A 25,368-nucleotide genomic window follows, 5' to 3' on the forward strand; every position below is an offset into this window, starting at 1 on the left:
GCTTTTACGCACATCCAAAATAATAACGGGAGCAGGCTAAAATAATGATAAAAAGGGGATGTCCGCTCACTGTTTTGCTGCTCCCAAATTTGATGTTTTAATAAAGCTTTGGTGATTAAGATTTATTTCAAAGCGGTCTCACGAGCCAAACCCTTTATTGATAGGCTGCTATTTGGCGATTGCATTGGGCAGGATCCCAAAAAAAACAGCCTTCATTGAGGGGAAGGGAGGGGAGGCTATGCTTTGTTTTTAATTAAATGAAACGAAAAACAAAAATTCTGTTTTTTAAAACAACTACCATATTTCTAAATAGGATGGGGTCACTAGTTTATTGTATATTACAGTGAATTAAAAAAAAAAAGTCTCAAAAATTAAATACAAGGGTCAGCTCAAGCTCAGTTAGATCTTGCTGTGAAGCTGTGTGTGTGCGTGTGTGCGTGTGTTTGTCTGCCATGACCGTAAACGTCTTGCTTAAACCATTTAACATTTGCTAAACAGCACCCCCGTTAGGCTAGTGCTGCCTCACTCTACCTGTGATATGAAAGTATTTTTTGATAAAGCACGAACATGAAATAAACGATTTGGTATTATTTTTATTATGGAAGATTGAGTAAGTGTATATCTGTGCATGAGTGCATCCGACTCAGTTTCTCTACCAGAAAACACGCGATACCCACAAATTCAGGAGGAAACTGAAGAGCAGTTGGCTTGACACGGTTTTGAAAATGTCAGCTCACTTGACAGTAGTAATTGAAACCGTGACGCTCAGATAAGAGAACAACTGACACCTTCTATGCAAAGTACACCTGCAGTGTGCAGCGGCCTTTGCTGACTGGTGATTGCCATTCACTTCCATTTAAATGGTTTCGTTCCCTTGTATCCGTTCCTTAGTGAGAATTGCTAGGTGAATTAATATATTACTTTCACATAAATCACTCTAGGACCAGAGGTATTTAAGGAATTAAAATTGGAAAAGGATTGCATCTAATCTGAAGGCCACCACATGGGTTTACCTTGCTTCCCAAGTGCCCATTTGACACCTAACATTTTTTGGACAGCCCTGGGCCTCTTTGTCTAGCGAGCCCACCCTAGAACCTGCATGGCCTCTTTGGTGCATGGCAGCCTCAGCGCCACATCCTAGGTGTTACCTCATCATATTACCTACATTTCTATCTGATTAGATTTTGTAGGCAATGTGTCCTCGAACATACAGTCTTTGGTGTCCATTATCTATAATAATAAAAAATTATACTATGTGTATTATCTCTGTTGAATTGGGCAGACAAGGGATGGCTACAAACTAAAACTAAATGAAAAAGTCATTTCAATAAAACATACTACACTAGTTTCCAGACATGTTAATTCATTTAGATATGTGTTTTTATGGCCTTATGTTCTTACTCCTCATCATATCTTTTGAACATATTATGGCATGGGCACAGCGTGACCAGCGGCACTAACTGTAAATATAACTGACTGTAAAAGCCCATAACATAACTGAAATACTTTATTAAATTCAGCTCAAACTAATTATGACATAACAAGCTTCATTTTATTCTTTCAAGGATGAAAACAGAAACTGTGTTCACATAATGGTAGCCACATGCAATACAAAAATATGAATTTTTACATGACATAAAAAACATGAATTGACCCATTCAAAAAGAAATGTACAGTATTTTTACAGTATTTTGTACATGAAAAAATATAAAGATATATACATCTGTAATAGGGGAGAAGTACCTATTTAAAAATGCAATGATGTATTGTACATATAAAATGTTTGTACAAATATTAAAATAGTTAATTAGCTGTACATTAAATAATGTATATACATGTATATCTTACATACAATTGATATCATCAATACATTTACTGCAGTCTTTCACTAAATCAACCCTACATGTTCCAATACAATACACTCACAAACAAACACACAAATACAAGCACACCAACTGAAGCTGGCCATCACTAATGTAATACACACAAGCACGCACAAGAGGTAATGTTTAAGGAGTAAATTATAGGACACTTTTGTGCCAGGTTCCTGTTCAATTTTTTTTGCGCTGTAAATGAATGTACTAAGCTATTGACCTACCTCTCTACACCACTCATAGGCTGAGAGAAGGCATCCCTGCTTCTCCGTGGCTCCCTCTTATGCATTTTAATAATCAGGGCACTCGCTTCATTATCAAATACCTTCATAAATAACCAACATGATTCCATTCCCAGTGTGTAGTGAGATGAGAGGAAGGTCACATTGCATGCTGACACCTCTTAACTGTGGTTTCAACATATTCATTCTTCATTTATGCAATGAGCTGTTTCAAATGTATGGTTTCATCAGATTCTACTCAGACAAGCAACTTGGAGACAAGAGTCAATTCAATCATGCTCTCCCAACTCCTGAGAACTGTCCTTTCAAACTTCATGGAACAAAAAAATAAACACTGCGAAAATGATTACTCAAAAAAGGAACCAACAACTAAAGGTAAATGTTTGTATCTTATAGTTTTTTCTCCTGTTGAAATAATGTGTAGAGGTCGTGAGCAGGAGGCAGACAGAGGGCAACACGGTGACAGTGTCGCAGCGCATGCCATTGAAAAACTGCAGAGAGCTGAAGGGTAAGAGTCAAGAGGCAGTTGGATTACATCACTCAAGCAGCCCGAAGCTTCAAGACCACAATGAGAAAAGAGGAGTAGGGAGTGAATGCAGTGGTCCATTTAGGATAGGAGTTAAAACCATTGTTTTGGTCCAGCAAGTGTCTGGGTCGCGTCGTCTGGGAGCCCCCCTGGGAGCCCCCAGTAGGAAGAACCACATCACAGCAGCACAGACAGGAGGGAGAGCAGGGCAGGCTGCAGACGGAGCAGAGCACAGCAGAGCAGCCGTCAGGCTCATGCCACAGTACACCAGTCAGTCTCAGCACAGACAACACACGCCAGTTATTCACAAGCCTCACATAGTCCAAAAAGCAACAGTAGAAAAGAATGAAGGCAATCTGTTTTGAGACGAAGGAAGGAAAGTTGAGGGGAGGTAGTGAAGTACTACCCTTGGCCTCCTCAGTCCAGCAACCTTCTCTCCCACACAACGAAACACTACAGTTTAATAGATATGGAAGATCAGGCTGTGGGTTAGTTGAAGCAGTGTCTGTATCAGACAGAGTCAATGCTTTGATCAATCCTAAAAGTTAAGGATTTCAGGAGCATGCAAGGCAGACCCAGGCTTTGTTTTGCATTGCTTATGTTTCATAGTGACGGCTACAACCTATATTAGGAAGAGAGAAAACAGAAAGAGAGAGAACATAGGAAACATGGAGGTTAGAGACTGTTAGTGAAACTATAATAACAGGTTAACATTAAGAGATAATGATTTGAGAAGAAGACCGGTGCAGTAGAAGAGACAGGTAAATACTTCAACATGAAACAAGGGGACAGATTTCTGCATCACAGAAAGCTCAAATGAGCCTTCTCATCACAAAAACCTCTTTCAGGATTTACAAGCCCATGCAGTGTCCCAACAGACCATAGCAAACACCATGCAAGCTGGTAAGTGCTTCTCTTCCCATTCAAATTCTGGCATGCTATGCAGGCACACTTTGTTGGGGCATCAGTGGCATCATTACTGATAGTGTTGGCAAAGGACAGCTTGTTTGAAAACAAACAGAAGACCAGTAGCTAGCTCCACTAGCAGAACATTGTTGAACTGGTAGGGGCTGTTACTGGACAAGTAGTTAATGCGAGAGAAGACTCCACCCATGAACCTTTGAGTAACAGGCATGCAGTATGTAGTGAATGAGGAGTGACAGAGAGCTAGCAGGAGAGATATGGTAGGAGAGGAGTGAAGGTGGAGAGACAAATCTGGACCAGGTACTGTGTATCTAACATATGAGAAGAGGAGAGGGGTGGGGAGGTGTAGGGGTACAGAGCAGGTCAGGAAAATGTCCAGGAAAGGTAGGGACAAAACAATGCTTTTAAACAGAAAAGTACACTCACAGTCACATCCTGGAGGAGATAGAGTTTGGGAAACAGAAGATAAAACAGAAAATTCCCTTAGCATCACATATAATGGTTAATTTCTAAATGCTTCACCATTAGAAACCACCGTCCCTCATATTACAGCGGTCAACGTATCTGTAATGGACCGTCAAGAGGGTATGTGGCTCATGACTATCATGACTATAAACTACTACCTAGTCCCCATCAGTTTGACATCAGTGGCCCTAATACTGCACAGCAATCTGGGGGTCATCCTTTACATGCCTTCAGCTGTTTCATACACAAGTCCGTTCTAGACGAATCAGAACCCAGTGAGGGGTCAGAGTGCATGGCAGGGCGGGGCAGGCAGGACATGTCTTACTCCCATGCCTCCACCTCTACCTCCACCTCTAGGATACGTACTCTGCAGACTTCCAGAAGTGTCCAGGGTGGGACAGTCTCCGGTTGAGTTTGGGCAGCTTCTCCAGCATGTCAGCCAGCTGGGTGAAGGTGGGTCGCTCCCTCAGGTCATAGGCCCAGCAGGCAGACAGGATCTCCTGCACAGACATAGACAGGAAGGATTAACGTCATCACTTCATGCCAACACAATGCAGAGATGTATCCTGTACTTAGCTTTAATTTCTTCTCTACTCTATCAAGGTCATCCCTTAAAAACATAGCATTAGCATGAGCAAATATCCTCACTTACCCTGCTAGGATTAAGAAAGATGCAATATCCCCCCAAATGTATGTGCATAGATTTCACCAGAGCATGTGAGCGGAGTTGAGCAGAGGAAAATCCCGCTCATTTGCTCATGGAGTGGTGCTTGCGCACTGCTCTGCCACTCCATGTCCTTTCCAACCGCTCCGCTAAAAACTGCTCCACGCTCATAGGAAAAAAAACTGCCGCTCCAAATTCACTCCATTCATTACATTACAATCACAATTTAACCAACACCCATCTATTTTTGTGACTACCTGGACCTACCATTTGGTTTTGAAGTATTGAAACCAAACCACATGGATTTAAATGAAAAGTATTTGAATAAACATGAAAAGGTGAATGAAAGAAGCGCACATCATTTCAAATAGGCTACATATCATATTAAACAGCATATAAACTCTAAAGGCCAGTCTGTGGCTTCAGACTCATGCGATGGTGCCTGGAGAGCAGGCCAGCAGCGGAGAATATCCTCTCCACACTCGCAGAGCCACTGGGGATGCTAAACACCCTTTTGGCCACTCTGGGCAGAGATGCAGAGTTTTTTTTCTTTTTTTCTATAGGTAGGCCTAAAGTTTTTAAGCAAAATAATCCAATCAAAACGGAAAGCTCCTTGACTGTGGGAATATGCCAATATCAATTATTGCCTATTCTATAGATAATATAATAAAAATGAAATAAACATTTAAGAGATCTGATTTTTAGTTCATAAATACTTTGCTACAATGACACACTTAGTTATCTACCTACCTCATTCCTTTCTTTTAGCATGTGCACGTAGTAAGTACACCATAATGCCTTCAGGATACGTGTCTTTTCAAATTCCACAATGATTCTTTAGTTGTGGACATTATATCACCGCACTCCCTCTCTTGTTCTTGGTCCTCATCTTTGTAAGTCACCTTGATTTAGCACCTGTGTGTTTTATCAGTTTCTTTATGAAAATATTTAGCGAACTCCATGACAGTAGCTAAAGCAAGGGGCTATAGCAGCACACAAGTAGACTACAAATGCATCCTGGGCCGGGCATGCCCTGAGTTTGTGAAGTGAGCGCTACTGGAGCGAAATTGGAGCGGGCGAGAAGGCCGACTCTCCAGGCTTTGGGAATCTCGCTCCGCGTTCCAGTCAAATTGGGCACGCTCCACTCCTTGCTCCGCTCCAGCTCCGCTCACATACTCTGTCTGGCACACAGCAGTGCTTCCCCCCTCCACTCACCGTGACCTCCTTGCCCAGGCTGATCTCTGCCAGGACCTTCTTGATGCCCTCGCCGCTCCCCACCTGCCAGATGGTAGCCTCCACAGGCTGGTTGGTGATAGGCCAGTCCCTAGCTTGGAGCTCGTACCAAATGGTGCTAAAAGGGGGCAACCAGCAATATGGTCATTCCCCAGAGCCAGTTAACTGTAAAGTGAAGCAGTCTCAAAGAGAAAAACTATTGTGCTATCAAAGATAAAGAAAAGGTACTTCAGAATGTGCTTAGAGAACGTACCCAAAGGCGTAGACGTCTGCAGCGTTGGAGAAGGGCAGGCGGTCCTCGTTGTTTCCAGGGCTCATCCTGCGTACGATCTCTGGCGCCAGGTAACAGATCCAGCCATGTGGAAGCTTCAGCTCGTTGTCTCGCCTGTGAAGGAAGACACACACACACAATAAGAAACCACTGTTAGGAGAACACAGACCCACTCAGCATCCACCAGCTGAGATGATAGCTGTAGGAACCAATATGCAGAGTCCATACCTTCCCTCCTGAACCACTCCAGATATCCCAAACAGGCCAAAGTCTGTAATAATCACTTTATTGGTGTCATGAAAGACGTTCTTCGACTTCAAGTCCTTGTGGACAATGCCTTTGGCATGCAGGTAGCCCATTCCCTGTGTGGATTGAAGGAAGGAAATACGGACATACAGAAAATATATATTACACATACTGTATATGTCAACATTACCGATTTACCTGTACAAATCTGAAAGGACTGAACAGGAATAGAAGTTCACCTTTACAATTTCTTGAGCAATTTGCCTCGTCTTGTTTATATCCAGTGTGTTTTTGGTGTCCCGAACGACAGAGTATAGTGTCCTCCCTTTACAGAAACTGGAGAGAAACAAGTAAACCACAGCTGTGGTGGACTGAATATACCAAAGAGATATTCATTCTGGATGTAAGTTAGCCCCTCCCCCTACCTGGTGATGATGGCGAGGTGGGGCGGGGCCATGCAGGCTCCCATGAAGAGGACCACGTTCTCATGACGGGTCTGTCTGTAGTTCATCACCTCTTTCTTAAACAGCTTTAGGTGGTCCTGGTTGTTCCCATCTATCTCCAGCAGCCGGATGGCCACTTCTCCATGCCAACGGCCCTTATGAACCTTGCCCCAACGGCCCTGGAGTGAAGGAGGGAGTCATTTAATGACACTTTCAGAAACACACATTCAATTGCTTTGAACAGAAAACACTGATAGTTTGATGCATATGTAGCTCGATCATTGAAAAGGTTATCTCCAGTGAAAAAAGTGTGTTCTATTGCCCTCTTACCTTCCCAATGAGCTCTCCCAGGTCCAGCTGTTCGAAGGGAATGTCCCACTCCTGCAGGTAGACACTGGTCTGGCTGGCCTTACGGGAGATGGGTCCTTTCCAGCGACCTCCCCGTGAGCTGGGCAGGTCATCCAACTCATCACCATCACACTCACCGTCCGAACCCCCATTCAGCCCACTCCCACTCCCATCCCCATCATCATCTTCATCCTCCTCATCTTCCTCCTCCTCTACTGGGTCTGGGTCAATCTCAGGTTCAACCTCCTCCTCCTCTTCCTCCTGTAAGATATTCATGCATGGTCAATGTTTGGTTTTGGGCATGTGTCTGCACATATGTTACAGTTACTTTGCACACACACACACACACACACACACACACACACACACACACACAGTTTTTACCTCTCCATCCTCATCCTCAGCCAGTTCAGCGTGCATGTCATCTGCTGGTTCAGTCTCACTGTTGGGACAGGGTAAACCACAGTCACAATGTCAGAGTGTGCTGAGTATTGCACCATTAAAACACTATTGATAAATTAAATAGACAAGCGAGCCTTACACTGTGTCCTGGAGGGCTTCAGAGTGCAACGTAGTGGAACTGGACACATCTGGGAGAAAATAATACAAATATGAAGTATGCAATAAAAGTAGTTTTGCTTGTAAAGCCAAACTTGCATCCCTCATGCAGTTTCTTTGCCCACTTATATTGGCCCCTTGCCATAGCAATGTGTTGACAACCACCACCACCACAATATGATAACACATGCAATTCTGAAACTCCCCAGCAGGTGGCACAGAGACCCATCTCCACATGAGATAATGCAGTCTAAATATCACACAGCACAACACATTGTTCCAAGGCATTCACAAATGCACCACTTGGTCATATAATTCACTAAGCCTGTGAATACATGCAGGAGATGGAGAGAGTTGACAGGGTTGGTTGGGGCTGGGGATGTGGGCAGGAGTGAGCGCCGCACAACAGTCTGTCTGGGACTGTACCGTAAACTCACCAGGGAAGATAAACTGCTGTCTATGCTGAAAGTAGCAGGCAGCTTAGGGAAAAGAGAGGGAATAACCAACAAGCATGGAGAGGAGAGAAGGACTCTGGGTTAGAGTAGCCATTAAAACAACCCTAGTCACACCCACCCACCCACCCACAGGAGTTCCTCTGTGTTAGTGGTATTAATGTGAGGACGGCCACTGCTGTCCGGCCATTCCACTCCAAGTCAAGCATTCACTAAACAGAAAATGTGACTCAGGGAGACATTCTGTGTAATCAAGAACACAATGCAAGCATGCACTTTGATAGTGGGAGTATGCTGGCTTAACTGTGTGCAGTGGACATGCTTGTGTGGTTGTTTATATATCAGTGTGTGTATATTCATGTGTGTGTTTGTGTGTGAGAGCGAGAGACAGAGACTCCAGGTGATTGTGTGTATTTGGGTATTTGTATAGGTGTGTGAGTGATGGTCAGGGACCTACCTGGGAAGTGGAAGCGGTTCTCCCGGTGGCCCTTGGGCGAAGGGTTGGGGGGCGGGGTGGCACTGGGAGGGTTCTGGAAGGGGGCAGGGGAGGAGGGCGTGGAGGAGGTGGTGGAGGACGGATTACTGCTTGAGTCCAACTGGTTCAGCACAGGGGGGTGATCCTGAGAGAAGGAGAACAAATACACACTGATCAGAGTCAATAACACACCTGTCTGTCCTAACAGCATCATGCACATGATTATCATCAAAGCTGTGATGTAATATCTAAGCAGGTGTGATTGGCTCTACCTTTTTGGTGATGGCCTTTGGTAGTGTGCCAAACTGTGGTGCCTCTGATGGCCGGTCCACAGGGTTGTTGATGTCAGACGGCACAGACTCAGTCCTCCGGATTTTGGTGACTGGAAAGAAGAGATTGGGATCATAACCCTAATACTTGTTGAATCTATTTAGCAGGTTGACGTATATTGGGATGAGTCTTGTCCTGGAGGTAGAACTGAGCAATGTCTGTTAGATGTGCCAGCTGCAAAGTCAAAATTGTCTATATTGTAAAAATTTATGAAAACAAAAATGAGCTTTTTTGTTCTTAATTTAAGGTTAGAGTTAGGCATTAGGGTTTTTTATATATTTTTATTTTATTTCACCTTTATTTAACCAGGTAAGCCAGTTGAGAACAAGTTCTCATTTACAACTGCGACCTGGCCAAGATAAAGCAAAGCAGTGCGATAAAAACAACAACACAGAGTTACATATGGGGTAAACAAAACATAAAGTCAAAAATACAACAGAAAATATATATACAGTGTGTGCAAATGTAGTAAATTATGGAGGTAAGGCAATAAATAGGCCATAGTGCAAAATAATTACAATTTAGTATTAACACGGGAATGATAGATGTGCAAGAGATGATGTGCAAATAGAGATACTGGGGTGCAAATGAGCAAAATAAATAACAATATGGGGATGAGGTAGTTGGGTGGGCTAATTTCAGATGGGCTGTGTACAGGTGCAGTGATCGGTAAGGTGCTCTGACAACTGATGCTTTAAGTTAGTGAGGGAGATAAGAGTCTCCAGCTTCAGAGATTTTTGCAATTCGTTCCAGTCATTGGCAGCAGAGAACTGGAAGGAATGGCGGCCAAAGGAGGTGTTGGCTTTGGGGATGACCAGTGAGATATACCTGCTGGAGCGCATACTACGGGTGGGTGTTGCTATGGTGACCAATGAGCTAAGATAAGGCGGGGATTTGCCTAGCAGTGATTTATAGATGGCCTGGAGCCAGTGGGTTTGGCGACGAATATGTAGTGAGGACCAGCCAACAAGAGCGTACAGGTCACAGTGGTGGGTAGTATATGGGGCTTTGGAGACAAAACGGATGGCACTGTGATAGACTACATCCAATTTGCTGAGTAGAGTGTTGGAGGCTATTTTGTAAATGACATCACCGAAGTCAAGGATCGGTAGGATAGTCAGTTTTACGAGGGCATGTTTGGCAGCATGAGTGAAGGAGGCTTTGTTGCGAAATAGGAAGCTGATTCTAGATTTAACTTTGGATTGGAGATGCTTAATGTGAGTCTGGAAGGAGAGTTTACAGTCTAACCAGACACCTAGGTATTTTTAGTTGTCCACATACTCTAGGTCAGACCCGTCGAGAGTAGTGATTCTAGTGTGGGTGGGCGGGTGCCAGCAGCGTTCGATTGAAGAGCATGCATTTAGTTTTACTAGTGTTTAAGAGCAGTTGGAGGCTACTGAAGGAGTGTTGTATGGCATTGAAGCTCGTTTGGAGGTTTGTTAACACAGTGTCCAATGAAGGGCCAGATGTATACAAAATGGTGTCGTCTGCGTAGAGGTGGATCTGAGAGTCATCAGCAGCAAGAGCGACATCATTGATATACATGGGGAAAAGACTCGGCCCAAGAATTGAACCCTGTGGCACCCCCATAGAGACTGCAATAGGTCCAGACAACAGGCCCTCCGATTTGACACATTGAACTCTATCTGAGAAGTAGTTGGTGAACCAGGCGAGGCAGTCATTTGAGAAACCAAAGCTATTTATGTCTGCCAATAAGAATGCGATGGTTGACAGAGTCGAAAGCCTTGGCCAGGTCGATGAAGACGGCTGCACAGTACTGTCTATTATCGATCGCAGTTATAATATCGTTTAGGACCTTGAGCGTGGCTGAGGTGCACCCATGACCAGCTCGGAAACAGGATTGCATAGCGGGTTAGCAGTGTGGTTAAGGTTAGGTTTAAAATCCGATTGTATGACTTTGTGGCTGTGCCAGTTAGTGACCACTCTGCAGAGCTGCCTCCAGTACATGAGTCATCCCAATAAATGCCAACCTGCGAAAATGTGAGGAAGGCTTACTTGGCAGAAATGAGATTCTACAGGAGGGAGCTTCTTTAGTACACTTATTATGGCACTTTAACCTGCAGACAGGAAACAACCAATCAGAGAACAGCACAGAAAAACTAACCACCAAAAGAGGATGAAGTTGTATTTTACTGCATTGTACAGCCACTCAACCTAACTCCAGAACATCTCAGAGAACCCCCCTCCCTCTCCTCCTCTTCATGTTTCCTCATTTCACTCACCTGCAGTGTTTACACTTCACCCCAAACATCATGTTCTTCTGACACACCTGACATGTCTGGGACAGCCACGACTTGGTGGAAAACCTTCACACAGAATCATCAATTGCTTAAACCACCAATAGTTTTTTTGCTCTATCTACTGCCGATTGAAAGTATATTTCATATTTTTATCATGGTAGTCTGAGGCTTAAAGGTGTAGTCGCCAACCTGTGAGTGACGGCCAGGCCTATGTCTCTGCTCATTGCCTGTGGGGAGCTGCGGTGCAACCCCATGTTATCTGTAGAGAGACAGAGATGTCAAACACTAGTAGATAAACATAAACCTAGACAGAGGAGGATTTGTATAAACATTAAGTATTAGCGCAAAAACTGCAAATGTTCTTTGAAGTTTAGAGGCTAGTATCAAAATGAAATTAGTGGTGCTTAGAGAAATGCTAAATTTTGGTACCTTTCCCAAACTTCCCAACATTTCCAGAAATCCTGGTTGGAAGACTCCTGGAAGTTCCCAGAATTTTGCAACCCTAGTGCTGTTGCTTACCACTTGCTACTTTATGTGCCAAAACCAATTAAAAACATTTACTGTTTATTTTACAAGTTAGAACAAATTTAAGTGAGACCTATTGACGTTGGTTCGGTAGGTGAATCACCTACACATAAATAAAATCAAAATGGAAAGATACGGATGCAAAAGCAGTCACACACACTCACACGCTCAACAAACACACACTCACACGCTCAACACACATGCTCAACACACACACTCAGTCAGTCGCTCTCACAAACACAAATTTGTGGGAGTATTAGATTTCTCTCTAAGCTGTCAAATGAAGTGGAGGATTAACGTCATCTCTACAAGCGATGAGGTCAGAGAACGCTCCCCCACATCACAGCCCTCAGATGGAACTACCCCAGCAATCTACAGACTGAACCATACACTGCATCTGAGCCAAACTGGGATGGCTACTGTGGCCCTACAGCCAGCTACTGGCTTTACAAAGAGCACACATACACAAATGGTCCATTCTATTGGAGTAGTTCACCATGCATTTACCAATCTACTTAAAGGAAGATTCCTTGCATAAAGCCTAAGTGGGGAAAGTAGACGTGTGTGAACTCACTCTTGAGGTGGGATGAATGCTCCTCCATCAGGGTAGGGGTGCCAGGTAGGGTGTAGGGGGCGGTGGCGGGGGCAGGGGTGGAAGTCCCGGGGGTGCGAGCAGACAGGTGGGGGGAACGGGAGGGTGAGTCCTCACAGCCATTCCCATTGATCTGAACGTTGAGGAACAACTTATTCTGCTTTGCACACCTGAGGGGAAAAAATAACACACTGGGACGTCAGTACAGTGGCACACTGCTGCCCCCACACCCTCATCTCAACACAGTCAACACTGGATAACTCAATGACAATCCAAAATGGCCACCATACAGATCACCAAATGTAATCATTTAATGGCCATACTGTACCAGCCATGTTATGCAAGTGGCAGAGAGGAGATGAGCGAGGCAGAGAGGCAGACAGGAAAGGAGGGAAGCAGTAACAGCAGGCCTTGGCACAACCTCCACCACAGCAGAGCACAGGCCAAAGGGCTTAATGTCCTCTGCCTGGCACTGGGTCAGGAATGCAGAGTGCTGATCAAGCAGCACGCAGCCCCACTGCCTTCCTGCCTGCTCTCTCTGGGCTCTATACACAGTGGAAAAGGCCTGTGTCTCCCTATGCCCCCGGTCACACTCATCAGTGTCCTCACAGGCTAGGTCTGTGGTCATACACTATATACTTTATATAGAAGTATACCGTATGTATGTATCATTAAGCTGTATTATCAGTCCTGTTTAAATACTTCTGTCTAGTCAGGTTCCATTCATTACGGCTGAGCTTTTCATCACTAATGCTACAGTTACAAATGAACAGGATATTATGGATATGTTGTAGTACTGTATGTGTGTGTATGTATGTGTGGGAAAAGTGTGTGTGTGTGTGTTTCTGTGTCTTGCCCACCTTTGAGAATCAGGCTTTAGAAATGACTAAATCTCAGGGAATTAGCTCTGACGGTATACTGTACACATTAAGGCAGCAACGGGCATAACCTTTTACTCTAGGTCATAATGGACTGGACCTCTCACAAAGCATAGGGGACAGGAAGTGACCTACTTGTTGGTGGGCGGCTCCTCGATGCGGTTCCCCAGCTGGGACTCGTGGCTCTTGCTGCGGGTCAGGGTGATGTTGGGCAGGAGGTGCAGCACCTTGCGGGAGGGCGGCGGCGGGGTGCAGGGGGGCTTCAGCCTGTGGCGCCTCTTGGAGGGCGGGGTGATGGGCGGGGTGGAGGTGTGGCCATAGAGTCGCCCCTGGCGGGCCGCAGAGAGGGGGAAGGGGTCTGTGAAGGGGCTGTCAGCGTAAACGTAAACGTACGCCCCATGGGCCTCGGGACCGGGCATTGTAGACACGGAGCCGGACCGGGGGTGGGCACAGGCGGTGCAGGGGGTGGAGGGAGTGGATGGGGTGGTGGGGGGCCGAGCTAGGGGAGAGGGGCTGTGGGGGCGCATCGGACCCCCCATTCCTCCCATCAGCTGGTCGGCAGGGAGCAGCAGAGAGCCACTGTCTCGCCGGGTGGGCTCAGAGAACCAGAGTCCCCCATCCTCTCTCAGCTCCCCATCTGTAGGGGAGACACAGAACAGGGTTACAGACCACTACCACACACCAATCGGTCTTCCACCCCACAACCCCTCAACCGAGTGTCTTCTGTCCTACAACATAACCTTACCCCGGGTGGCAGCCTGTTGCTGCTGACGGGGATAATAGAGCAGAACCAGCTTGGCACCGAGACCAACAGTCAGTAAAACCCCACAGAGACCCTAGACTGACATGGCAGATCAGGCAGACTATCCAAGGTACAGCCAGACACCCACCCACCTGATTCAGTGGCACTCTTCAGGCAGGAGAGGGCAGTGCTGAGCCTGGCACTCTCCTCTGAAGTGGAGCCCAGTCTCCTCATGGTCTCCTGCACCTGAGAACCTGGCATCTGCAGCAAGGCATCCAGGGACAGCTTCACGGGCACAGCCTGGAGAGAGGAGAAGAATGAGACAAGGTCAGGAGGGGGTGAGTGATTAGTACCTCCACACAGTATCCAGTCACACCTCTCCATACAGTACAACGTGACAGAGCAACATACAGACCGTATACATCTTACACTAGTACGCTAGAATCCAACTCGCCTATGCTAGACACAAAAGGTGATCATTGTTAATTCTCATAAACCAAAGCCAGCCAGCCCATATGTCTAGCTCCAGTTATGTCCACAGAGCAGGCCAAGACAGGCCAGGCCAGAACAGGCCAGGAGCAGAGACCAGTAAGTACTGACTGACTGACTGGCCAAAGCCCCCTGGAGCCTCCCATCCAGCCAAGAGGCCGGACAACAAATGGCACGAGGAGGAGGACACAGAAACTCAGAACAATGAGGGTATTTTAACAAACGCTCCAACTTCTGGCTGGAAATAGTGATTTGATTCCATTAGTAGGTGGTGGCACAGCAGCGTGACAGTTAATGTCACTGGCTACGTGAGACAGAGTTTGTCTCTCTCTGGGGCTTCGCTCTCTGGAATAGGAATAGACCTGCTGGTATGGACCGCTTTAGTTTTAGCCTCTGGGTGTCCTAGAACTGCAGAGAGACCTCTTCCTTCTCTCAGTGTGGCAGTGGCTTAATGTAAAACCCAGTGGTGTCATTACTGAGCCCTGTGGTACTCCTCTCTGATGAGCGGTTAGGAGTTGAGAGGCTTGGCAGACAGACAAGCTCTGCCCACACCCATGCCATCGTTGTTCCGCATCTCCTCCTCATCCTGTTCCTGGACAGTCGTCATAATCCGTATCCTGCCTATTTGGGTGTTTCTCCCAGTCCAGACACGTGGCCTCTTAGTGCATCTGTGCATCACACAGTACCTAGAGTCTGTGTGCACTTTAAAACCGCCTCCCAAATGAAAAAGTCATGCAAAATGGTGAGAATTTATTCAATGGTCAATAGAAGATAACTACTGTGGCGATAGTTTTTTAATTTAAATTATTCACAAGCCTGCGAGTTATAGCCTGTATTGGTTTCTGACTTTTGGTCACCTTCTTGAAGTGTGCAATTAGAGAAGTGTGTACCTGGAGTATGCTGTCTAACAACATTAGTTATGTTTGTACTTCAGACATACATTTGACTCCTCATCCTATGGGTTGACTACCTGCTATATTCCAGCCTATCTTACCAGCCACTCCCCGACCCACGCAATGTCTCACAGGTAAGCTGTACGCAATAACAATGTCCTCAGGACAAGCTGTGAGCATGTGTACAAATACAATGTTACCACAGCTAGGTGCAACCAGGAGACATGAGAAATGAGAAGAGATCCACTCACACAGCTGGGTCTAGTGCTTCATTCTGGATCACCACTGGCACAAACCAACCAACACTGCAGGCTGCCCAACACAGTCCTGGGATTTGCCTTCAGAAAGTATTCACACCCCTTGACTTTTTACATATTCTGTTATGTTACAAAGTGGGATTAAAATTGATTTATTGTACTTTTTGTCAACAATCCACACACACACACACAAGACTCTGCAATGTCAAAGTGGAAGACAAATTCTATGATTTTTAACGAATGTATGAAAAATAAAACACTAATATATCTTGATTAGATAAGTATTCAACCCCGAGTCAATAATTTAGAGTCGACTTCGGCAGTGATTACAGCTGTGAATGTTTCTAAGACCTTTCCACACCTGGATTGTGCAATATTTGCCCATTATGCTTAAAAAAAAGTATTCAAGCTCTGTCAAATTGGTTGCTGATCGTTGCTAGACACCCATTTTCAAGTCTTGCCATAGATTTTCAAGCCGATTCAAATCAAAACTGTAAGTAGGCCACTCATTCAATGTGATCTTGGTAAGCAACTCCAGTGTATATTTGGCCTTGTGTTTTAGGATATTGTCCTACTGGAACATGAATTTGTCTCCCAGTGTCTGTTGGAAAGCAGACAACCAGTTTTTCCCTCTAGGATTTAGCCTGAGCTTAGCTTTATTAGGTTTTTTTAATCCTAAAAAATAACTCCCTAGTCCTTGCCGATGACAAGCATATATATCCATAACATGATGCAGCCACCACCATGCTTGAAAATATGAAGAGTGGTTCAGCGATTTTGTTGGATTTGCCCCAAACATTACACTTAGTATTCAGGACAAAAAGTATTTGGCAAAAATGTCTTTGGCAAAAAAAATTCCAGTATTACTTTAGTGCCTTATTGCAAACAAGACGCATGTTTTGGAATATTTGTATTCTGTACAGGCTTCCTTCTTTTAACTCTGTCAATTAGGTTAGTATTGTGGAGTAACTACAATGTTGTTTATCCATCCTCAGTTTTCTCCTATCACAGCCATTAAACTCTGTAACCGTTTTAAAATCAACATTGGCCTCATGGCGAAATCCCTGAACGGTTTCCTTCCTCTCTGGCAACTGAGTTAGGAAGGACGCCTGTATCTTTGTAGTGACTGGGTGTATTGATACACCATCCAAAGTGTAATTAGTATCTTCACCATACTCAATGGGATATTCAGCGTCTGTTTTTCTTTTTCTTTTCACCCATCTACCAATAGGTGCCATTCTTTGCGAGGCATTGGAAAACCTCCCTGGTCTTTGTGGTTGAATCTGTGCTTGAAATTCACTTCTCGACTCCGGTACCTTACAGATAATTGTCTGTGTGTGGTACAGAGATGGGGTAGTCATTAAAAAATTATGTGAGTCCATGCAACTTATTATGTGACTTGTTAAGCGAAAACCCGCAGACACTAGGCCCTCCATGAAATGAGTTTACACATGCTGTAGATGAAGAGCTCTACCCATATTCCAGTGAGAGGATTCCACCATTTCCACAACCCTCAACTCACATGAATAACCCCACTATCCCTCCCTTCCCCCTTCTCTCCCTCCCTCCTCCAGTGCAGATCCAGGCACACAGCTCAGTAGCCAGAGACACAGAGAGAACAGGCTGAGAACCTGACTGGGTGGGGGTTAGAGTGTGGGTGGGTACGACTCTACAGGGGGGGCTACAGTCTGCCTGCTCCCCATAAAGTGCTGATGTCAGCCTGGCTAGCCCAGGGCAGGTAACTCACTGGCCAGGTCTAACCCTCACTCACAGTTCAACACAGGTGTGATCACAGAGCCAAGAGGAGATTAACACCTTTTTCACCCCCTACTGGCCTGAAGCACATTGTGTGGATGGGAATTAACCCTGTAACCTTACAGAGCCAAAATCATTGTCTCACCATCCTCAACAAGCTGAGAAGATTTTTCTGGAAATACTGTATCTAAGGCAAGAACATACTCCAGAAAGGTTCCTTTTCGAGTAACAAAAAACATTCACTTGCTTACAGATATGTTCGGCTATTGTTCTGGGTAACAAGCAGTCTCACCCAGTTGGAAGGTTTACAGGAGGGCTGTCACAAGGAGGCTTTTTGCATCACTTGCAACTACGCACATAAGATACACACAGACCTGCAAGAAGCTCCCAACTTGATATCCACAGATCGGCTGGTTATGTAACATTATGTACATAATGAACACAAAGAGACAAGCTCCTTTGTTGGCTGAGTACACCCCCAAACAGTGAGCATGCAGGCATGCAGCACTGGTGGATTCTAGGTCAGCTGTGCCTTCATGGTTCACACCATAGAGATCCTAGTATTGTAATTCTACGGTTCACACTGTCACTGAAGTGGGTCACAGCACCCAGGATGCAGCAGCAGAACTGCTGGAATGGCTGACTGATGGGAGTTGTACTGTAACAGTCCTATCAGTGATCAATCTGTTGCCATGCTAAAGTCATTTCAACGTGTTGGATGGAAGAGGACATCATAAAGCTTCACTATAAGCACAAAAGCCCGCTGGCATCCCTGGTACTTAGTAGGCTGCCTTTCTGTCCTATCCTGCTTGCCGTTTGTTCACAAGGCACAGACAGACCACTCACTGGCCAATGACTAAAAATAGAGCAATGATGGTGAGAGCATGAAAGAGAGACAACAACGTAAGAGAGATGAGAGGGCGAGAGAGAGAGCATCAGAGAGACAACATGAGAGAGAGAGAGCACATAAGAGAGATGAGAGAAAGAGACAGACAGAGAGAGAGAGAGAGAGACAGAGACAGAGTCTGCACATTCTGTGGATTAGGGGTGGTGCCGTATCTGGGGTCCATCCAGAGTGTGAGGAATGTGACGGGAGCCTCTCAGTCAAAACAACGCTGGTAAGTGAACAACAGAGCACCACTCTCCCCTGCCCTGCCCTCTCCAGGCCTGGCCACAGCCTAGCCAGTATCCAGCCTAGCTGGCTGGGACTGCGCATGCCTGGGGGACTGGGGGGCCTAATTAGAGCTGTGGACATGCAGATACAGTAAAGCCTGGCTGGAGCAGCAGCCAACAGTGGTCTAGCCTCTCTGTATGGCCCCCTACAGTGGGTTTGAGACGTGTCTCTCTCTCTCATCTTCTTTATAAGGTATGCTGGTAATTTTGTGAAATACGAGAATCATTAAACATTCTTGGTTTGTGGTTTCAGAATTGAGACAAAATATGCAACCCTGGAAAGTTATTTGTCTCTGTACGAATCTTCTGCCATTTTAAATTGCCTTTGGTTACAACAGTATAATTTCTTAGAACACTAAATTGCATGATTTAAGATTCATGAGGCTGCAAACCCATAAAAGTGCAGATATACTCTATACTTGCTATCCTTACAAACCATCCTTTCATATTTCACATTAAGAGTCAAATGTAGTCATGTCATCCCCCATACAGCATTCAACCAGCACATTTCATACCAAGATACAGCTAGAACTGAACAGACATAAAGGTACATACTGGATGACAAGAATGGAACGGATCCATCAGTGTCTGACTAGGCAGGGCAAACCAGTTTTGGTGATGATTTCTGGTAGATCATCAAAATAAATCAATCACAGCACGTTTTTGGACTCATTCATCCGTTTTTACTTGATTAAGTACAATACCATCGGAAATTAATATTCCTACAACTTAAGTGGAAAATTATGCTTGCAAGACATATTGATAAATATCCCAATGTCAAAACAAAGTTTGCGCTGTACAGTACCACAACTAAAAAAACATATGAAAACTGGATATATTTTTACATCATTGGTTAGAGGACAACCTGCAGACAGTCAGCTATATTTTAGAATGTTGCATTTTGATACAGGGGTCACCAAAACAGAAAGAGAAACAACACTTTTTTGTCAATCACTCCTATCGATTATCACAGTGAAATCAATTGCTCGAGAAGGGGGAGATGAGTTTGCACGTCCTGTTAAATCGAACACAGCTCAAAAAACACACGGAATCTGGGAATAATGTGTACATCACTGGTTAGAGGACACTTTGTAGAAGACAGCTAGCAACATTTTGAAGTGTTACATTTTTATTCAAGTGGGTCAACGTGGTAAGTGTATCGCAACACTTTTTTTTGTTAATCGTCCATCGATATCCCGCTAAAATTAAGAGTACAGGGGGCAAACATTTGAGGTGTAGCGCTGTTTAAACTAACACTATTCAAAGGCCACACGGAAACGTGGAATAACCTATACATGGTTGGTTACATGAGAACTTGTAGAAGGCTTATGACTATATTTTGAAATGGTGGATGTTGATTTCAGGAGGCTGCCATCATGGAAAAGGGAAAAAAACACTTTCTGTTAGTTAACTTCAACGAATCACGACCCTCCATATCAACAGTGACAACGGTTGGCTGCTATTTAAATTATCTGTGCCATTTGAGAAATAAAATTATAGCTGAGTTCTAAGTCCTGCGACCCCAGCACGTATGGCAAAATCAACAGTACAAAACCAAAGATATTGATCTGTTTTAAGCAATTGATCTTGTGTCATCGGGTTGACTATAAACTTTTATACTAACATCACCAATCTGAGCTAAAAAGGTTGTGTTCCCCCCAATTCGATGTGGTCAAAAAGTCAGCTTGTGTAATGTAATTACACATACTGTCCATATGATGGAAAGTAGTGTAATATGCATTAATTAGATATGGTAAAATAACTGAATATCTTAATTTAAGATTATAGAAAAAGCGAACTCTGATTTTTTCAATAATCACATACATTTCACACACACACTTCTAGGACCTACCTCAATGAGCTCGGGTCTCAGGTTGATGGTGCGCAGCCAGTCCCCCAGCCGTGGGTAACTGTCCAAGGCCTGAGGCCTCTCTGTCTCCGGCACTTTCTGCTTACACTGCAGCTGTTTACATATGTACTTCATCAGCTTCACCTGCAGGGGGGCAACAGAGAGGACCACATAACAGATAAGGGAGGGGCAGGTTAGTGAGAAGAGAGGAGATGAGCCTGGATAAGCTAGCTGGGAGCAGGCCAGAACTGGGACCTGTAGGATATCTACTACTCTTCACTGTGTTGTTGTCAACTGTGTAGTTTAGTGTGAGGAAAATATAGGTGAATTGAAAAGAGCCATGTGTCTACTGGACAGTCGAACATAACTACAGCAATTATGGCCTGCACAATTTGTATGCACAATCGTTCTTTGCAGAAATACTACATAGAAAACATTAAATAACAGTGATACATTAATTAGTCATTTTAATCATTATTAATTATGCTCTGATTATTTGTTGCTGAATTCTTCTCTGTGTGTCATACTTCCATAAAAAACTAAAAAAAACTAAACAGAAAACCTACAATAGACACTACAGTGAGGGAAAAAAGTATTTGATCCCCTGCTGATTTTGTACGTTTGCCCACTGACAAAGAAATGATCAGTCTATAATTTTAATGGTAGGTTTATTTGAACAGCGAGAGACAGAATATCAACAAAAAAATACAGAAAAACACATGTCAAAAATGTTATAAATTGATTTGCATTTTAATGAGGGAAATAAGTATTTGACCCCTCTGCAAAACATGACTTAGTACTTGGTGGCAAAACCCTTGTTGGCAATCACAGAGGTCAGACGTTTCTTGTAGTTGGCCAGCAGGTTTGCACACATCTCAGGAGGGATTTTGTCCCACTCCTCTTTGCAGATCTTCTCCAAGTCATTAAGGTTTCGAGGCTGACGTTTGGCAACTCGAACATTCAGCTCTTTCCACAGATTTTCTATGGGATTAAGGTCTGGAGACTGGCTAGGCCACTCCAGGACCATAATGTGCTTCTTCTTGAGCCACTCCTTTGTTGCCTTGGCCGTGTGTTTTGGGTCATTGTCATGCTGGAATACCCATCCACGACCCATTGTCAATGCCCTGGCTGAGGGAAGGAGGTTCTCACCCAAGATTTGACGGTACATGGCCCCGTCCATCGTCCCTTTGATGCTGTGAAGTTGTCTTGTCACCTTAGCAGAAAAACACCCCCAAAGCATAATGTTTCCACATCCATGTTTGACGGTGGGGATGGTGTTCTTGGGGTCATAGGCATCATTCCTCCTCCTCCAAACACGGCGAGTTGAGTTGATGCCAAAGAGCTCGATTTTGGTCTCATTTGACCACAACACTTTCACACAGTTCTCCTCTGAATCATTCAGATGTTCATTGGCAAACTTCAGACGGGCCTGTATATGTGCTTTCTTGAGCGGGGGACCCTCCGGGCACTGCAGGATTTCAGTCCTTCACGGCGTAGTGTGTTACCAATTGTTTTCTTGGTGACTATGGTCCCAGCTGCCTTGATATCATTGACAAGATCCTCCTGTGTAGTTCTGGGCTGAATCCTCACCGTTCTCATGATCATTGCAACTCCACGAGGTGAGATCTTGCATGGAGCCCCAGGCCGAGGGAGATTGACAGTGCTTTTGTGTTTCTTCCATTTGCGAATAATCACACCAACTGTTGTCACCTTCTCACCAAGCTGCTTGGCGATGGTCTTGTAGCCCATTCCAGCCTTGTGTAGGTCTACAATCTTGTCCCTGACATCCTTGGAGACCTCTTTGGTCTTGGCCATGGTGGAGAGTTTGGAATCTGATTGATTGATTGCTTCTGTGGACAGGTGTCTTTTATACAGGTAACAAGCTGCGATTAAGAGCACTCCCTTTAAGAGTGTGCTCCTAATCTCAGCTCGTTACCTGTATAAAAGACACCTGGGAGCCAGAAATCTTTCTGATTGAGAGGGGGTCAAATACTTATTTCCCTCATTAAAATGCAAATCAATTTATAACATTTTTGACATGCGTTTATCAGGATTTTTTTGTTGTTATTCTGTCTCTCACTGTTCAAATAAACCTACCGCTAAAATTATAGACTGATAATTTCTTTGTCAGTGGGCAAACGTACAAAATCAGCAGGGGATCAAATACTTTTTTCCCTCACAGTATATTCACTGGTAAATGAAAGCCAGAATAAGACAGCCACTGACAAGCCATGTTTACAGTATGAAGGTCTATGCTGGAGATTTAGCAGATCCAAAGTTCTTTATCAAATATTGGACAAGGCCAAAAAAAAAAGAATCCTATAAAACAAACATGGCTGCCCAAGAGACAACGAGGGAGTGTGCTTAGGGCTATTACGGTGACCGTATTACCGCCACACCGGCGGTCATGAGTCTTGACGGCAGTCAAATTCCACAAGACCGTTTAGTCACGGTAATTAGGCTTCTCAAAGCTCTGATGCTGCTGATGATCATTAGTAGCCTACCAAATGTGCTAACTGCCTGGTACTCAGCACTCTATTGTCCTTCTAATCACTTTGACATCAATGCAAATGTTTTCGAAATTCTAATCAAACAATTAATGAGAGCCCATGAGCTCATGTTTTGCAACATTTCTATAGACTATGCAATTGCGTGAAAAAACAGAGTTTTGATGGCCTCTATTAAAAAGAGGAGGATCCCATCAGCTTTCCACGGGAAAAGCGTCCTCCATTCGCTATTAAAGTGTATAGATTACATGTATTTTTTCAACTTTTGTACTATGGGGGATAGTAGATTGACATAGGCTAGTGCTTTTGCTGTTCGTTAGTCCTGCTCATCTTGTTGGCTGACTTAAAGTAAATGAGGACAGTTCTTCCAACATTTTCAATATGCGCCTCGGAATTGGATAAGGACGCGCGCAGTTGCGTGTCCGAGCGTCTGTCTTCACTTGTAGCCTGTGAGTAGGAGCCGATCACGTGCCGAGCATTGGCTAATAAGAATTGAGCTATTTGAGAGAGCCATGTGAGTGAGAGGTGCTTCAGAGCACACAGCCGGGAGAAGGGAATTCAAATTATTATATTCAGCCCAAGGGCACAACAGCCACTGGCTGCAAAAGGCATGGTTTTCTTTAGGGTGCATTACGGCCACACAAAGGGGATGCCGCCGGGAAATTCGAGGCATTATCAAGTCAAATTGTGAATGAGAGACTGATGAAGTGTGTGCAGTCTGCGCAAAAAAACAAAGCAGAGCTCATGCCTTTCATGCAACTTTTTTCAAATTGCATCATGCAGCCTTAGAATGAATAAAAAATCTAAACATAAAGCCCAACGTTTGAATCACAACTAAAGTTGCATAAATAACTCTAAATTAAGCATATAGGAGGACCTGTTTCTTTGTTAACCGCTCAACAAAGAATAACCGCATGTGTGCACTCCCTCAAATCGTTTGGAGAAAATATCCTTTCTATTTTATTCAGCTACACTACCGTTCAAAAGTTTGGGGTGACTTAGAAATGTCCTTGTTTTCGAAAGAAAATGATTTTTTTTGTCCATTAAAATAACATCAAATTGATCAGAAATACAGTGTAGACATTGTTAATGTTGTAAATGGCTATTGTAGCTGGAAACGGCTGATTTTGTATGGAATATCTACATAGGCGTACAGAGGCCCATTATCAGCAACCATCAGTCCTGTGTTCCAATGGCACGTTGTGTTTGCTAATCCAAGTTTATCATTTTAAAAGGCTAATTGATCATTAGAAAACCCTTTTGCAATTATGTTAGCACGGCTGAAAATTGTTGTGCTGATTAAAGAAGCAATAAAACTGGCCTTCTTGAGACTAGTTGAGTATCTGGAGCATCAGCAACTGTGGGTTCGATTACAGGCTCAAAATGGCAAGAAAAAAAGAACTTTCTTCTGAAACTCGTCAGTCTATTCTTGTTCTGAGAAATGAAGGCTATCCATGCGAGAAATTGCCAAGAAACTGAAGATATCATACAACACTGTGTACTACTCCCTTCACAGAACAGCGCAAACTGGCGCTAACCAGAATAGAAAGAGGAGTGGGAGGCCCCGGTGCACAACTGAGCAAGAGGACAAATACATTAGAGTGTCTAGTTTGAGAAACTAGGTCCTCAACTGGCAGCTTCATTAAATAGTACCCCCCAAAACACCAGTCTCAACGTCAACAGTGAAGAGGCGACTCCGGGATGCTGACCTTCTAGGCAGAGTTGCAAAGAAAAAGCCATATCTCAGACTGGCCAATGAAAAGAAAATATTAAGATGGGCAAAAGAACACAGACACTGGACAGAGGAAGATTGGAAAGAAGTGTTATGGACAGAGGAATCAAAGTTTGAGGTGTTCGGATCACAAAGAAAAACATTTGTGAGACGCAGACCAAATGAAAAGATGCTGAAGGAGTGCTTGATGCCATCTGTCAAGCATGGTGGAGGCAATGTGATGGTCTGGGGGTGCTTTGGTGGTGGTAAAGTGGGATATTTGTACAGGGTAAAAGGGATCTTGAAGAAGGAAGGCTATCATTCCATTTTGCAACACCATGCCATACCCTGTGGATGGCGCTTGATTAGAGCCAATTTCCTCCTACAACAGGACAATGACCCAAAGCACAGCTCCAAACTATGCAAGAACTATTTAGGGAAGAAGCAGTCAGCTGGTATTCTGTCTATAATGGAGTGGCAAGCACAGTCACCGGATCTCAACCCTATTGAGCTGTTGTGGGAGCAGCTTGACCGTATGGTACGTAAGAAGTGCCCATCAAGCCAATCCAATTTGTGGGAGGTGCTTCAGGAAGCATGGGGTGAAATCTCTTCAGATTACCTCAACAAATTGACAACTAGAATGCCAAAGGTCTGCAAGGCTATAATTGCTGCAAATGGAGGATTC

At 44.4% G+C, this 25,368-nt stretch overlaps 1 protein-coding gene across 4 annotated transcripts in view; it reads right to left on the reverse strand.

Annotated features, from left to right (window-relative positions):
- Positions 1–1,526: 1,526 nt before the first annotated feature.
- LOC121578982 (kinase suppressor of Ras 1-like) overlaps positions 1,527–25,368 on the reverse strand; it is a 55,762-nt gene continuing 31,920 nt past the window's right edge. The window contains exons 2-22 of one of the 4 annotated variants that reach the window (XM_045224353.1): positions 20,469–20,609; positions 14,202–14,349; positions 13,443–13,944; positions 12,412–12,599; positions 11,502–11,571; positions 11,295–11,378; positions 11,068–11,129; positions 8,994–9,103; positions 8,704–8,866; positions 8,232–8,273; positions 7,778–7,826; positions 7,621–7,678; positions 7,219–7,497; positions 6,871–7,067; positions 6,685–6,781; positions 6,428–6,561; positions 6,182–6,313; positions 5,911–6,046; positions 4,398–4,531; positions 3,993–4,001; positions 1,527–3,264 (exon numbers count right to left, since the gene is read on the reverse strand). In XM_045224353.1, the coding sequence (XP_045080288.1) occupies positions 3,995–4,001; positions 4,398–4,531; positions 5,911–6,046; positions 6,182–6,313; positions 6,428–6,561; positions 6,685–6,781; positions 6,871–7,067; positions 7,219–7,497; positions 7,621–7,678; positions 7,778–7,826; positions 8,232–8,273; positions 8,704–8,866; positions 8,994–9,103; positions 11,068–11,129; positions 11,295–11,378; positions 11,502–11,571; positions 12,412–12,599; positions 13,443–13,944; positions 14,202–14,349; positions 20,469–20,609 (2,733 nt within the window). In that variant the 3' untranslated portion in view covers positions 1,527–3,264; positions 3,993–3,994. Of the gene's footprint in view, positions 4,532–5,910; positions 6,047–6,181; positions 6,314–6,427; positions 6,562–6,684; positions 6,782–6,870; positions 7,068–7,218; positions 7,498–7,620; positions 7,679–7,777; positions 7,827–8,231; positions 8,274–8,703; positions 8,867–8,993; positions 9,104–11,067; positions 11,130–11,294; positions 11,379–11,501; positions 11,572–12,411; positions 12,600–13,442; positions 13,945–14,201; positions 14,350–20,468; positions 20,610–25,368 lie in introns of all 4 variants that reach the window. The other 3 variants (XM_045224354.1, XM_045224352.1, XM_045224355.1) reach the window with 3 other exon arrangements.

Source organism: Coregonus clupeaformis, chromosome 13 (assembly GCF_020615455.1).
Source record: "Coregonus clupeaformis isolate EN_2021a chromosome 13, ASM2061545v1, whole genome shotgun sequence".
Lineage (NCBI taxonomy): Eukaryota > Metazoa > Chordata > Actinopteri > Salmoniformes > Salmonidae > Coregonus > Coregonus clupeaformis.